Source organism: Gymnoscopelus braueri (assembly GCF_963280865.1).
Source record: "Gymnoscopelus braueri genome assembly, chromosome: 20".
In the NCBI taxonomy this organism is placed as follows: Eukaryota; Metazoa; Chordata; class Actinopteri; order Myctophiformes; family Myctophidae; genus Gymnoscopelus; species Gymnoscopelus braueri.
The window spans coordinates 36,678,255-36,694,171 of record NC_137622.1 but is presented as its reverse complement, the minus strand read 5'-3'; the positions used below and the strand labels follow the sequence as shown (position 1 = coordinate 36,694,171).

General features: G+C 41.8%; 1 protein-coding gene across 1 annotated transcript in view; it reads left to right on the top strand.

The window, feature by feature from the left end:
* The window catches only part of LOC308075674 (GDNF family receptor alpha-4-like), a gene marked incomplete at both ends in the record, with an annotated part of 96,911 nt that extends 83,424 nt beyond the window's left edge, over window positions 1-13,487 (top strand). Inside the window, 4 exons of the mRNA XM_080415622.1 lie at window positions 2,539-2,648; window positions 5,601-5,735; window positions 11,916-12,121; window positions 13,338-13,487. Coding sequence (XP_080271748.1) covers window positions 2,539-2,648; window positions 5,601-5,735; window positions 11,916-12,121; window positions 13,338-13,487 — 601 coding nt within the window. The remainder of the gene's footprint in view (window positions 1-2,538; window positions 2,649-5,600; window positions 5,736-11,915; window positions 12,122-13,337) is intronic.
* Window positions 13,488-15,917: the final 2,430 nt, after the last annotated feature.

The following is a 15,917-nucleotide window of genomic DNA, read 5'->3' as shown; positions in this document are numbered from 1 at the left end:
CCAATGTGAAAAGGGTGCCATTTATTCTTAGGTCTTTCACGGCAATCAGACACTGCATTCATGATTTGAGGCATTTTGTTCCAAAAATGTATTTTGCTAAATTAGACCTGCTGGTGGCGCTATAACAGGCCAATGTGAAAAGGGTGGCATTTCTTCCTCGGCCTAGTGGGAATGTGTGTGTGAAAATTCACGGAAATCGCAAGCTGCGTGCATAGTTTGAGGCTTTTTGTTCAAAACGGACCAATCCTGCAAACTTTGGAAGCCAACCATAGGCAATGTGGATGGAATATGGGAAATCGGACAGATTTGTGTTGATCACATGACTATAGAGATACTGTGTACCAATTTGCATGACATTTGAATAAAATGTGTAGGAGTAATGTAAAAAAAAGGGTTTTGCACAAATCGGCCTCCTGGTGGCGCTATAACAGGCCCATGTGAAGAAATTGGGGCAGAGGTTCTGAATTGGCATCCAGGGAGTGTGTGTGCACAGTTTCGGAGCGACCGGGCCAACGGTGCCAGAGATTAGCTGCTAACACACAGACAGGACACACGGACGGACACACGGACACACGGACGGACGGACGGACAGGGGCGAAAACATACTCTCTCGCCATGCCTTTCGGCCTGGCGGAGACAATAAATGGTCTATAGCTTGGGGCGCTATAACCATGGCGACAGCTCCTATAGCCCAAACTCCGATTCTCCGGTGTTGACATAAAAGCGTTAATAAACAGCTTACATTTTGTAAAAGTTAAAAACGGGCGACGTTATTTGGTGCATTATGCTAATGAACAATGGCCGTGTGTAAATTCATATCAATGGCTCCAGCCATTGAGGAGAACCGGGCAGGACAGAGAGATCCTGTCCACAGAGGTTTCCTTAATTATATAGAGATATGTAGACATTGTTGTTTTTTTATTGATCTCGCTCTCTCTCTTCCCCTTGCAACCCCTGCCCCCCCCTCCCCTCTTCTTCTTCCCTTTCTCTTTTTATGGAAAATAACAAAAACCTATGATGTGACAATACAGTTGATTGTGGTTCTTTACAGTGGTGTAAAGTAACTAAGTACATTTACTTAAGTACTGTACTTAAAGGTAGGGTAAGTGATTTGTGTTGGTTAAAATAATTGTTAAATAGCTCTATATTCTGATAGTACTCATTGCTATAGAGTGTTTGTTCAGTATTAGGAGTCTCCTTGTCTCTCCACCTCTTTATTAACACATTAACCGCCAAGAACGTAGTCCTACGGTCCGTTAAATCCAACTGTTAAGCGCCGAGACCGTAGCCCTACGGGCTGCGGTCTTTTCGCGCATGCGCGGTCCGGGTGCACTTTCGGAATTTTTTTGATCCACTTCCGTTTCCGGTTTGATGACCGGAAACGGAATTATTTGGGATCCGGTTTTGACGATCACGTCCGCCCTCGTTCTACAGACGAAACTGAAACTCAATTCTCTTCCTGTAGTTTTTTCTCCTCGCATTTCACTTTTTAACGTAATCCGCTCTAACTCAAACATGGATGCCCCGTTTGACACGCGATCTTCACTGGCAGATACAGGGAGATCTCGCGGATGTAAACAGACCGGCTCAATCTCAATCTTAAGGATTTTAACAAGATCTATGGCGACATGAAAAAAACAAAAAAACAACAAAAACACCTTGGCACTGGTGAGTACATTATGAGATTAACCTCTGGCGGTCGATGTGTTAAACAGAAAATGCATTTTCGTTTCAGTTTCAGTTTCATTTCCAATTTTATCCAACCAGGACAGAGAACTCAATCAGGATACAGATTAAACAAGTGAAATTGGAAGTGATGACACTAAGAAATGAGCATGCAAAATTGGAACTGGAACACTATACAAATTAAGCTTAAAAATGTGTACTTTCTCCTGATTGGCTGAGATTTTGACACCTACCGAAAAATGTATTTTCTGTTTATTAAAGAGCTGGAGAGACAGGGAGACATCTGTTACTGAAAAAACACTCTATAGCAATGATTACTATCAGAATATAGTATTTTAACCTTTTAAGAAAATACTTTTTGTTTTAACCAAAAAATATCACTTACCCTACCTTTAAGTACACTTTTGAGGAATTTTACTTATAATATATAATATAATAATATTTCCCATTTTCAATACTTTTACTTCTACTCCACTACATCTCAGAGTCAAATATTGTACTTTTACTCCACTGCAATTATTTGACAGCTTTAGTTACTAGTTACTTTGTAGATTTAGATTATTATCACAATACATACATTAACCACTTCAGCCCTATATATATATATTTCAGCCATTTGAAAATAGCAGATCTACAAGCTCACAATGCGTCGCGATGCGACACATTGTGAGCTTGTAGATCTGCTATTTTCAAAAGATTTTTATACATTTTGAACTTGTGAAATGGGACATTCTGCACAATGAGTACATTTTGAATACCTTAATTTTACATGTACAAACATTTCTACATTGCAGAATTGATACTTTTACTTAAGTACAAATTTTGAGTACTTTTTCCACCACTGTTCTACAGGTCTCGTCTGGCACAGTTCCAGTATGACTGTCACTCCTCCACGTCATCTCCCAACGGCTGCAAACAGGGAAACTATGGAGCCTGTCTGCTGGCCTACACAGGGCTCATAGGTAAGAGGCCTTTCACAATTTTGCCTAATCGCCATTATTTGAGATAATTGCGATTATTGTTTGTATAATCGTCATAATCATTTTCATGTGTAAACGAAAAAAAACGAAAAAAAAAAACATTGTGGAAATAGATGGTCTATTTCCACTATTAATGTTTTTATCTTTTAAGTATGAAGTAATTAAATGTGTATTTGTCATATCTGCCCTGTGTAACTTGTGTTTACGAAGCCTAAAAGCCAAACAGAAATGTAATTGCTATTCATAATGTCCTGATGTTCAACGACAGAAACACAATTAAATCGCTAATCGCAGTTATTTGAGTGTCAATTAAAAGTCAAGTAAAATGTCATAATCATGACAGCCCTAAAAGGTAAGTACACACACGAGAGACCACAGCACAGAACAGTGAGGAAAAAGGTGATGGAAATTCTTTATAGGGCATAGCAGTGGCGACCATTTTGTGGTGCCACAGATAGAAAACCCATTCCCCCCCCCCTTATTTTAAGCCTGTAACCAAGCCATCCAGGCTCCTGGTGAATCATGACCATAAAACATTTGATTCTGAAAAAAACCCCGCAAAAAATAAGATATTTATTAAAAATAGTATATATTATCATATTCTTTTTTCTTTTTTTTTACACAGAATCAAATGTTTTATGGTCATGATTCACCAGGAGCCTGGATGGCTTGGTTTAGAAGGAGAAACGTTGAAGATCATGAGTGGGGGTTGGGGGAGATTACTGTATACATAAATATGTGAACGGACAAAATGTGCTGTATGTGTGAGAAGGCCATTGACAGAAATGCAGTCAATACCAGTGGTGGAAGAAGTACACACATTTATTATTTAACCTATTAAGACCTGGAACGCATCTGCGTCACTTTAGATTTGGCTATTCTATAGATTTGGCTATTCAAAAATAGTGTGCCGAGTGCCGCGCTATGAGCTTGTAGATCTGCTATTTTTGAAAAATCTTGAAAAAAAATGTTTTAGATTTTTTTCAAAAAAATCTGATTTACAAATGTTTTAAGAATCGCCTCAGGTCTTAATGCGTTAAAGGGATAGTTCACCCACAGAATTACTTATTTTCTATCGATTAGTCACCCCATGAAGCCTTGAATTCATGGATATTTTTTTGTTTTTGTCGCATTCCTAAGCCAATAAATTGATGACCAGCGGACCGGTAGGCAGCGGTTCCGGTAGGAGACACAAAGGAGACTCTTTGTGACTCCTACCAGAACCGCTGCCAGTCATCAAATCATTGGCTTAGGAATGCGACAAAAACAAAGAAATATCCATGAATTCAAGTCTTCATGGGGTGACTAATCGATAGAAAAAATGTCATTTGGGGGTGAACTATCCCTTTAAGTAGAAGTAGCAATACCACAATATAAAAATACTCTGTTACAAGTAAAGGGGATATATTGAAAAGTACAGTACTTGAGTAAATATACTTAATAGCCTTCCACCACAGTATGTGAAAAGGCGATTGAGAAATGCAATCAATACAGAGGGGAAGGTTTTGGAAAGGCAGCAATAGGAATCAATGAATAAAGATAAATGCTGAGAAGAAACAGAAGGAGAAAGGGAATGTACACATATTGAACCACTGCCCCTTGGACTAAAACAAACGGCATAAGCACCATTACTGCATGCATCAAAGGAACAGCAGCTTTTTGTTTTTTGGCGAATGGTTAGCAAAAGCCCACAACAGGAGTGGTGGGTCTAACATAATGCATTTGGAGAGCCGCAAATGGTGCCCCTCAGCGCAAACAAACACTTGGCATTTTCATTCCTGCCCTGTATTTATTAAGGCACTTCAAATCCTCTCTCAGCTCCACTGGAGAGAGAGAGAAAAAAAAAGGAAAAATAAAAACCTGGCAGAAAGAAAAGCCAGATGTCAAGCACTTGTGTGACCTAGAAAAAGAAAAGGGAAAAAACTGAAGTGCAACAGTTATCTGACTACATGATGAAACCTAACAAAATACCTTCTATCAAGCAAGAGTCTCTGTTCAAACTCCCAAACAGGAACATTATTATCTCCGTCAGGCCGTTTCCGTCAGGCCGGAGATTATGTTTCCGCCCCTGTCCGTCCGTCCGTCCGTCCGTCCGTCCGTCCGTTTGTTTGTTTGTCTGTCTGTGAGCAGCTCATCACCAGCACCGCTGGACCGATTGGCGTTAAAACTTTGCACGCACACTCCCACTAGGCCAAGGAAGAACCTCTGCTCCAAATTTTTCATGGTGGCGCTAGAACAGGTTGATTCACGTACTGGCTTATGACTCTTGAACCTTAGGTGGGTTGTACAATCAAGTGCCCCTCCCACCCCCGGATTCTTTGGATCATGACGCAACTCCCCATACAGGGGAGACAATAGTGCCAGACTAGATTTTCAGCCATTTTGTGTGATTTTACTCCAACACACACAAATCGGTACACATTATCTCCGGTAGTCATGTGTTCAAGATGTCTGATTTGTCATAGTCCGTTCTTATTGGTTATGATGCATTCCGAGGAGCACACTATACTCCCCACACAGAAAATGTGTGGAGAATGTCTGAAGAGTGCAAACTCACTGTGGAAAGTGGACTGACTAAGTAAACACATGGCAGTTGTGGGGAATCTGCCAAATCAAGCATGGGCTGGGGTTGCCATGGCAATCAATTGGCTCATTTGGACCACGGCCAGAGCCTTTTCTGGCAGTTCTGGACAACCGCCTAACCGACCAACTCGACGCCGGCCACGGCACTCCCTCGGGTCGTCTGCGACGTGTGTGCCGAATTTCAAGTACAAATACTGTACGTACAGAGATTTGGTGCATTTATTGTAAGACGGGCCAATGTGATGTTCATGTATGTTTAACAGCATTAAGAAATGAGCTGTCGCAGAATCTCAAAAGGGGGATGATGAATATTTAATATTGACAGGCTTGTGGTTGTGGTTGGTTCCACAGGAAGTTCGATAACCCCCAACTACGTGGACAACTCCTCGTCCAGCGTGGCGCCGTGGTGCTCGTGTTCGGCCACAGGGAACCAGAGGGACGAGTGCCGTGACTTCCTGGGACTCTTCACTGACAACCTCTGTCTTCGTGAGTGACACCCATACGTTATGTTAACTGGTAGATCATGGCAATTTCCGCCTGACACCGCCATGTCACGAAGTATACAATAGATCCAAGGCTTCTGCTTAGGTTTACCAGAAGAATAAGGGACGCCAAGAAAAAGTCTCACTGTATATGTACAGTTTTTGTATATTACATTAACTACTTTCCATAGTCCGGGGTGAACATTAGCCCCAAAAATAGCCGATCTATACACTCACAATGCATCGAAACACAACGCGTTGTGAGCTTGTAGATCAGCTATTGTTGGCAAAGAGATTTGGTATGGACCGAAAAAAGCGGTCCAAGTACAGAGACTAGGGCATTCACAGAATAGTCGAATATTCGAATATTCGAATATCAAACCGACTATTCGACTATCAAACCACTATTCGACTATTCGAAAAAATAAAAAATAAAAAATAAAAAATAAAAAATAAAAGCATTTTTTTTTTTTTTTTTTTTAGATTTTCTTTTTTTTAGTGGCTTTTCTAGAGCAGACACGCAGCTGTGAGCTCTGGTGTGACGTCAACTCGCATTCCTTGAGTCGAGTCATCAATGTAATTGAAAAAAAAAAAAAAAAAAAAAAACTTTTTTACATTTTTTTATTTTTTTATTTTTTATAATCAAACCGAATAATCGACTATTCGAATACTTTTGGGTCGAATAATTCGAATACCATAAATCACTATTCGTTAATGCCCTAACAGAGACAGAGGGTTTAAGTGGTAAACAACCTGGGTATTATAGTATATTATGTATATGAGCTGTTTGATGTACCTGTAAGAAGTGTGTCACGATTCCGTATTTCAAAGGACGGTTGGCAAACCTACTTCTGCTCAACAGCAGCGATATGTGTATCTTGTGTGCAGATTCAGACTCATAACCACTTTATTGATCCAAAAAAGGGCAGTTTCATTTGCTGCTTATACCCCTCCCCCCTCCCCCACACAAACACACACACGCACATGAAACAAAAGACTCACAGGCAAGGTAGTTATACCATGTCATGGAGGCAAACACATCAACAACATACACGGGTCAATATAATGGCACAACGAGCCAGCAGTAGACACAATTAATTCTTTTGTTATTGTTTCATAAATAACCTTGAGTTTAAAAAGAATGCAACAACAGTCATTTACAATGACTACTGCCTGGCGTTTAATAGCCCGATAGCAGAAGGAATGTGTAGGACTTAATGTAGCTGTGTGTTCTCCTAAGGGGCACATTTAGAACGCTGGCCTGGAGGGCATCGAGGGCCGTGGATGTTGGGCTGGTATTGGGCGGAAAACATGTTTTATTATAATTTATTATTTAAAAATATATGCGGTAGTCTCTGTCGGGTGGAAACCTCACATGTCCAAAACTGTTGTCAGGATTAAAATGCAAAAATAGCAAAAGTAGTAGATCGACAAGCTCAAAAAGCGCTTTTCGAGCTTGCGGATCTGCTACCTTTGATACTTTTGTGTGACGCTGTAGTGTGATCAAGTAGGGCGTTCATTTACTGACAGTAAAGGACTGACAAGATGTGACGTGTTTTGAGCTTTCAATTTTTTTTGAAAATGTTTGAAAAGATATGCAACATTTTCTACGTGGAAATGATCATGATGATTGTGTAAAAAAATAACTGCAATTATCTCAAATAATTGCGATTAGGCAATTATGTAATAATTGCGACAGGCCTGAGCAGCACAAGTCTCTTCACTGCAGCCTCCAATTATCTTGAAGCAGAGCGTTGATGCAGGCATGTTGCTCTGCTTCTGTTTTACCATTCACCTTGAGGGATTCATAATGATTATTTTCACCAGGTTATGTTTTGGCTGTAGGTTATTCTTTATGTGTGTGTGTGTGTGTGTGTGTGTGTGTGTGTGTGTGTGTGTGTGTGTGTGTGTGTGTGTGTGTGTGTATACCGTATGTGTGTGTGTAATGATTGTGTTGATGTGTGTAGCAGCCAGGTAATTGTAGACATACAGTAATGGCAACAACGCTCAGAGTTGATGTGAAAAACAAAGCACTTATTTGCACTTCGGTCGGCAGGGTCGGCATGTGCTTCCATCCTCTGTGACCAATAAGATAACATCTTATGAAAACCTCATATGTCCGAGAAACTGTTCCAATACACATTTTTTTAAAGATTTATTTGGGGGCTTATTATGCCTTTATTATAGCTAGGACAGTATGCTGACAGGAAATAGGGAGAGAGAGAGATGGGAAGTGACGCGCAGCAAAGAGCGTCGGGGTCGGGACTCGAACCCGCTACGCCAGCGGATCAGGCCCAATCTATGAACATTTTTAAACAGTGAAAATAGCCGATCTTCAAGCTCGTAGATTTGCTATTTTCACTACTTTTGTGTGACACTCTTGTATGATGAAGTAAGGCGTTAATTTATAGGGGGAAAAAGGGGGGGGGGGGGGGAGGGGACAGAAATATGGAGATACAAGGTTTCTGCCCAACAGCGACGATATGACAAATAATGCACCAAGGAATGTAACTCGAGCCTCTGCCCCCCCCTAGCCACAGTGGTACCCAATCAACATAGTGGACAGGTAAAGCAAATAGTAGCAAATATTGCAGGTGGAATTAGGGTCAGTTACTAAAACTAGGGTGACCATCCCCTAACCGGGACCCTTAAATGAATGTGCACCTTTGTGCACGTGCGCGCCCATTCACGCACGTTCATGCACACGCACGTGTATGCGCCCCCCCATGTAGGCATTGTCTTCAGGGCATTTTCATCACAAATCAATTGACTGAATCACTCAACGATGAGGGTGTAAATACTGTAAGCAGAGCTCTTTCACAGCAGCCACACTATAGCCCTGACCCACTATACTGTACAGCAAAAAAAAAAAAACGTTGAATTTTCAACAGGAAACAACTCAGAATGGTGGGTAGGCCCATCTTTGACGAATGGCCATGGTTATAAACGGGATACTCCAAAGTGTCAGGGTTTTGGAAGAATAATGGGTCGGGGTGATGAGAAAGAGCTGGGCCTCGCCAAGTCCATTTGTGAGTTGTCACTGTACCATATCTGAAAGGATAGTACAGTCACAATTGGTTACAGACGTTCATTCATACAGTAGATAGGGTACGGTGCTTGCTTATACATTTCCATCATGTGGCTAACCACCACATGAACCCTAGAATCCCTATGCTGGGGCAGTGTTGGAAAAAGTACACAAATGTTTAAGTAAAAGTACCGATACTGCAAAAAAATAAATACTCTGTTACAAGTAAAAGTCCAGAATTCAAAATTTACTTGAGTAAAAGTACAAAAGAATTGGCATCAAAATATAACAAAAAAAATCTAAAATATTGGAAATAGCTGATCTACAAGCTCAAATATGTATGTTATTTGTCATATCTGCCCTGTGCAACTTTTGTTTTTATGAAGCCTGACAGCCAAACAGAAATGTTATTCATACTGTTCCAATGTTCAACACAATTAAATCGTTTGCAATTATTTGAGTGACAATTAATCGTCAAGTAAAATTGCTATGTTTGTTTGTATCCTCACAAGTGCACCCAATTTATTTTCTCTTTCCTATTGTGTGTGTGTGTGTGTGTGTGTGTGTGTGTGTGTGTGTGTGTGTGTGTGTGTGTGTGTGTGTGTGTGTGTGTGTGTGTGTGTGTGTGTGTGTGTGTGTGTGTGTGTGTGTGTGTGTGTGTGTGTGTGTGTGTGTGTGATCTGAACACAGACAGATCAGCAGCAGAATGCACATAATGAGAGCCTATCAAACGCGTGCCGGGTGTGAGTGTGTGATCAGACGGTTCATTATCCTCATAGCAGATACAGATGGCAGGTGCAAATTAGGCCATAAAAAGACAGATATAAAGGGGATCCTATAGGCTACTGTTACAGTAAATACTCAGTTAAAAGGATAAACGTTCATTTATCCTTTTGTAACTCAGATTGCAAATGTAACCCATAAGGGGCCATCTGATTACATGTACACTCTCCGAGTGAGATTAACACTGAGGATTTAAAGGTTGTGTAAGTGGTATTGTTTTTTGTTAAAGCACTATATTCTGATAGTAATCATTGCTATAGCGTGTTTGTTCAATAACTGGGGTCTCCCTGTCTCGCCAGCTCTTTGATAAACAGAAAATAAATGTTCAGGTGGGTTGCCAATTCTAGGAGAGAGTAGTCATTCATCAACTTCAATTTTATAGTGTTCCAATTTCACTTTTGTCAGCTCATTTCTCAGCCAGCACTACCAATTTCCCTTGTATATCCTGTATCATGTATAGGTTCACTCTACTGATTGGCTATAATTGATAGTGAACTGGAGAGACAGTGAGGACGCCGTTACTGAACAAACACTCTACAGCAATGATTGCTATCAGAATATAGAGCTATTTGACACTTATTTTAACCAAAGGACATCTTCTAACCGCGTGCTGCAGAACTCCTTTAACTTTATCTTCCCTGCGAATCTCACCCTTGATGATCTGCATGCCTCGACTCCAATTTTGACTCATGACCCCGTCTGTGCAGAGTGAATAATTAATGGTCCTCTTACTATTGACTTTCTCTGTGACAGCCTTTTTCATCCCGCCTGTTTAAATAAGGACTATGTTCTCTCCCTGTGGGGCGGGGAGGTAAATCTTTTGGCCGCGACTCCTCGGGGCAGAGAGACAGAGAGAGACAGAGAGAGAGAGAGAAAGGGAAAGAGAGAGAGAGGGGAAAGAGGACACAGAGAGAGTTCTTAGAGTTGCTTGGCCGGTGCCCAGTGTTGCCAAGTCCGCTTATTATAAGCAACTCTGGGCTTGTTTTTCCGTATAGTTGCTTGTAAATATTGGGCTGTAAGTTTTGGGCTGTCTAAACCAGTGGTTCTCAAACATTTTCATGTCAAGGACTCCCCAAATTAATATGCATTTGTCTGCGGACCCCCATCTGATAATATTTTATGCCAGGGACCCCCACCCCCATACAAGATTTGTGTTGTCAAAATGTTTACAAAATATTCCACACTTTTTTCCCTCAAGATTTGTTTTTTTAAAAGCAGATCTACAAGCTCACAACGCATCGCATACAGCCAACGTATATGGTTTTGGCTTGTTTTCATAGACCTGGTTGCTTATTTCTTTTGCAAAATCTGGCAACACTGCCGGTGCCATTGGTCTATGGGTCAATGAGGGGATGGAGAGAGAGACAGAGAGAGAGAGAGAGAGAGGCAGGTGCAGTAGTTAGAGCTGAAGAGAATACTGAACGTCTCCCTTCATCTCCTCAGCTGACAAGTGTCCAAACGGGGCTGACGCCACGACTCGGGCCCCCAGCTTTTGGCTCGCGCCACGCGAGCCAAAAGCTGGGGGCCCGAGCCCAAACGGTCCAGTTTGGACGCAGGAGTTCGTCCTTGTCTGTGCGAGTCACTAGCTTGGCTCCAGACCCTGAAACGCTAGCCGCGGCCATTACACAAATATTTGTGGCGATTCAAGGATCTGCTGATGCCGTCTGTCATTTGCAGGGTGTTGCTGGTTGAAAATCTAATCGGGGCCAATCAATGTGACGCCGTGAAACAACCGTGCCAGACGTTTCAAAACAACACTGGCGGCGGTGGCGTTGAGCGATTGTATGTGATGTGAAGTTAAAACCACAACAACTTTGTGGCGACAGGTTGTAGAAATATCGACCGACGTACTTTTACAGTGTGTGGTTAGATGGTTAGCAAGCGATTAGCAACACATGTGCAACTTTGACTGATTGATTGAATATGTTATTAAATGTTTGCAAAAAAAGTACAGAGGTACAGTTATATAATAAGTATAACACAAAAAAGCCCTGAGGGCTTGTTTCCATTGTGGTCCTATGTATTCAATTCATCAAGAGTGCATGGATCAGTGTCACTTTTTACTTATTGTGATTGGTTAGCGTATGAACAGGGATGAACCAATCGCCGCCGAAGTCTCGCTCTTTGGCAACGCCCATGTCAGAAAACGGCTCCAATGGGAAGCGCCTTCAGACTAAACAATGGAGTGAAACGAAATGTAAATTCAGGCTCAAGTGTCAGGCTAGCAAATCACAGAGCGAGGCGTGACCAGAACGTCGATAATCCTCGTTTCACTTGTGTAATTTGTGTGTGTGTGTGTGTGTGTGTGTGTGTGTGTGTGTGTGTGTGTGTGTGTGTGTGTGTGTGTGTGTGTGTGTGTGTGTCTCCGAGCAGGGAATGCCCTCCTGGCATTTGGCAGCGAATCAGACCAGCAGCACACCACCACCACCACTCTCGGCCAATCCAGCGCGGCGCCCAGCCTGGCCCGAGGCGGAGTCAGAGAGGAGGAGGAGGAGGAGAGCACCACTTCCTCTCTGCATGATGACGGCTACGCGGTGGGAACCACGCAGACCAGCCTGGACGCCACGATACCCCCACAGGTAGTGCCTGCGTCAGGGTATAATAGGGCATACCAGTGGCAGCCATGGTGTGGTTCCACAGATAGAAAGCCCAGTCATTTTTCCCATAGAGATTTCCAAAAATATTTATATAAATCATTTTAAGACTGGAACCAAGCCATGCAGGCTCCTGGTGAATCGTGAATCATGACCATAAAACATTTGATTCTGTGTCAAAAACATATTTGAATATGTAATTATATTATAATCATTGCTGTCGGGCAGAAAACAGCTAACTCCATTTTGAGATATATTTTTTTTTTCATAAATCAGTGCTATTCGCTATTCATCGTTTTGCTGACTCCCTGCTCCACACCCTTTTGACCTCCTAACTAATTACATATTGGAGTTGACAGCAGAGATATACTATATTTAATACCCTTTTGCGGTTTTCAATTAAATGTGACACAGAATGAAATGTTTGATTCACCAGGAGCCTGGATGGCTTGGTTCTAGGCTTGAGGTGGGGACAGAGACCGGGTACTACTACAAATCCGTTTCCTAAATTCCCAAAGGGATTGAATATTTTTTTATGAATCAAACCAAAATCATTTGGTTGTGGTGATTCTGGATGGAAACAGAAAAATAAAATAAAAGTACTATATATGACGCATTGAATGTAAACATTGACAGTATTATGAATTGTGAGTGAATTGTATTCACTAATTAGACACAGCTGTACACTATCGCTTACAGTAGCTATGTCACTTCCTTTTGATGTATTCTAGTTTGAAACACTGAGGAAGGCCGACGTGCCGAAACGCGTCCGTTTCTCTAGATGGACTGCTGCTGCTGTGAACCTATTAAAAAAGAACATAAGAAACTACTGCAGAGAGTGCGGATAATCCTTTCATTGGTTCAAAGCTTAAAATAATTAAGTATATAATATACATATTTGGAAATCTCTATGGGAAAAATGCGTTCCATTCTGGGGGGAGGGGGGGACATTTGTCCGAAAATAAGGTCACGGGGGGCGGGGCGGCTATCGGGAGGCTTCAGAGGTGCGCTCCCCCACTTCCAAAATTAGCACTACAACACTGCCAACAGTGCTTTTATAAAAAAATAATGTAACTCTTGAGTTTAAAATATACGTATAGTTAGTCATGTTTAGCAAGAGTCATGAGTTGACAGTACTTTTCAAGGGGTTTAGCTTGCCGCAAGCTGGTATAATATGACTGTGTCATTTTTTTCTCCCTAGACGATGGGAAACGAGCGACTCTGGGACAGCTCCACCCTGCCATCCAACATCCTCCCGAGCTCCTCCTCATCTCCTCCTGACCTAAAGCCTCACGCCACCGGCTTCACCGGCCTTCTGCTGCCGCTGCTGCTGGTGTTGTGTGCTCTGTAACGGACACTAAAGACTGCCGGGCCCGTGTGCCGTGCCGTGCCGTACCGTACCGTACCGTGCGACCTTGCCAGAAACAAGCAGATGGGCGGATTCACAGAGTTCCGGAGGGAAAACGCCAAAAATGGAAAACCCCGGGCCCCTTCCTTACCATCTAAATATATGTACAGCTTATCTGTTTGTTTGTTTGTTTGTTTGTTTTTGTTTTTTCTATTTTCGTGTTTCAGTGGTCCAGTCGCTATTCCCTCACGGAGTGTGATTCAGAGAGACAAAAGACAGATTGGAGTCAATCTGTACATGTGTACATTGCTATTGCGGGGTCGAGTGGACTGAAAAGTACACCGCATTATGTGGACTAAACCCAAGCACCCCGCTATCTGACCATAATTCCATTTTATTTTCCAGAGTGAATATGAAAATGTAAAAAAAACGATAATGCTATACTCAGAGACACAATGTGTGTGTGTGTGTGTGTGTGTGTGTGTGTGTGTGTGTGTGTGTGTGTGTGTGTGTGTGTGTGTGTGTGTGTGTGTGTGTGTGTGTGTGTGTGGTTATCTTTGAAAGATTCATGATATCAGAACAGGAGGGCTCTTATCTCAAATGTGTGGTGTCTTTATTTTTTTTATTTTTTTCATTTTTCTTCTTTTCTTTCTCTTTTTTGTGGAGAAAGAGGTCTGAGGAGCCAAGCGGTGAACTTTGTCTCTATTTTGTACTTTTGTGCTCAAAGTGATTGGAAAAGCCCCTCGAGGATATTGGACTTTTAACCCGTTAAAACCGGGAAAGCAATCTGTGTCCTCTTAGATATTTAGCGTTTAGCGTAAAAAAAAAAAAAAAGCAGATATACAAGCTCACAACGTGTCACTTCGTGCCGCGCTGCGAGCTTGTAGATCTGCTATTTCTTTTTTTTTTTACATTTTAGAAAAAATATTGAAATAAACTACTGGTTTAGAAGGCATTCGTAGAATGGGCCTCAGGTCTTAATGGGTTAATGGGCAACTGCCCTCAACCCGACTGAGAGGACCATTACTGGCGCTGATCAATACTGGAAATGGCGGAGTGGGAGAGAGAGAGAGAGAGAGAGAGAGAGAGAGAGAAGCTGTGGCTCGCTCAGCCGTCCGTCCGTCCTGGACCATTACACAGACTGGACGAAGCTTCTAGAATGTCGTCTAGAAGACATGTGGCAAAGTCAGAGGATGCATGTCAAAGCCCTGGGGCCATAGCAGTGGTGGACTGTAAAACCAGGTACATGTACTTGAGTACTGTACTTTAAGCCTCACTATGTAACTTTTCCTCAATGGATAAAATGTAATTTGGTCCAATCTGTATGGTAGAGTATGTCAATACTTATAACTTATACAGTTGGGGTGGTTGGTGATTTTGTCCAGTGGTGGAAAAAGTACTCAAATGTTTTACTTAGGTAAAAGTACCAATACTGCAATATAGAAGTACTCTGTTACAAGTAAAAGTCTGGTATTCAAAATTTACTTGAGTAAAAGTACAAAAAGTTAAAGTACTGAATTGTTAGAAAATAGCAGATCTACAAGCTCACAACGCATCGCGATGCGACGTGTTGTGATGCGCCGCGTTGTGAGCATGTAGATCGGCTATTTTCAAATAGCCTAAGTATAAAATCCCTCTGAGATGTAGTGGAGTAGAAGTAAAAGTATTGGACATTGGAAATACTCAAGTGAAGTACAAATACCTCAAAATTGTACTTAAGTTCAGTACTTGAGTACATGTACTTAGTTACTTTCCACCACTGATTTAGCCTCCGTACTCTTCTATTGATACATTTTAGATCGTGTCAAAGGTCATGTCTCACCTAGACACAGGATCATCTGACACAGATTTTGTCCTGATGGTCAAGATTAAATTTATCCCCCGAGCAAGCAGGCCGGCTCTATTAGCTCAATGGTATAAAAAAAAATCAGCACTTGCGCAGGAAACCGGGTTCAAATCCACGGTAGAAGAGGAAAGTTACATAGTGCTGCTTTAAGTAATTTTTTGGTGTATCTGAACTTTACTTGAGCATTTGTTGTTATTGTATATTTGTTTTCTTTTGTTTTGATTACATACTTTTGACTCCGGGGGAGGAGGACACAGGAGGACACATTAATCACATCAACCATGGGCGTTGCTATTTGGGGAAGATTTTGGGGGTTAAAGCTCAAAATGCCAGACACATTGTGAGCTTTTAGATCCGCTATTTTCTCTATTTGTTGTACAAAGAATACGGCTTAAGTAGTTGAGAAAATATGTCCCCCCACTGTTTCCCCCCCTTTTGTCTTTCTTCTTTACAAATCAAACCCTGCATACAAATGTGAAAAGTGATTTTGGTTAGGTCGGGGCTTGCAGATGAGATTGTCAGAACCTAACCATTCCAACCAAAGCATCCATTTTCTGGGGGGGGGGGGGGAACATTAGCCAAAAATA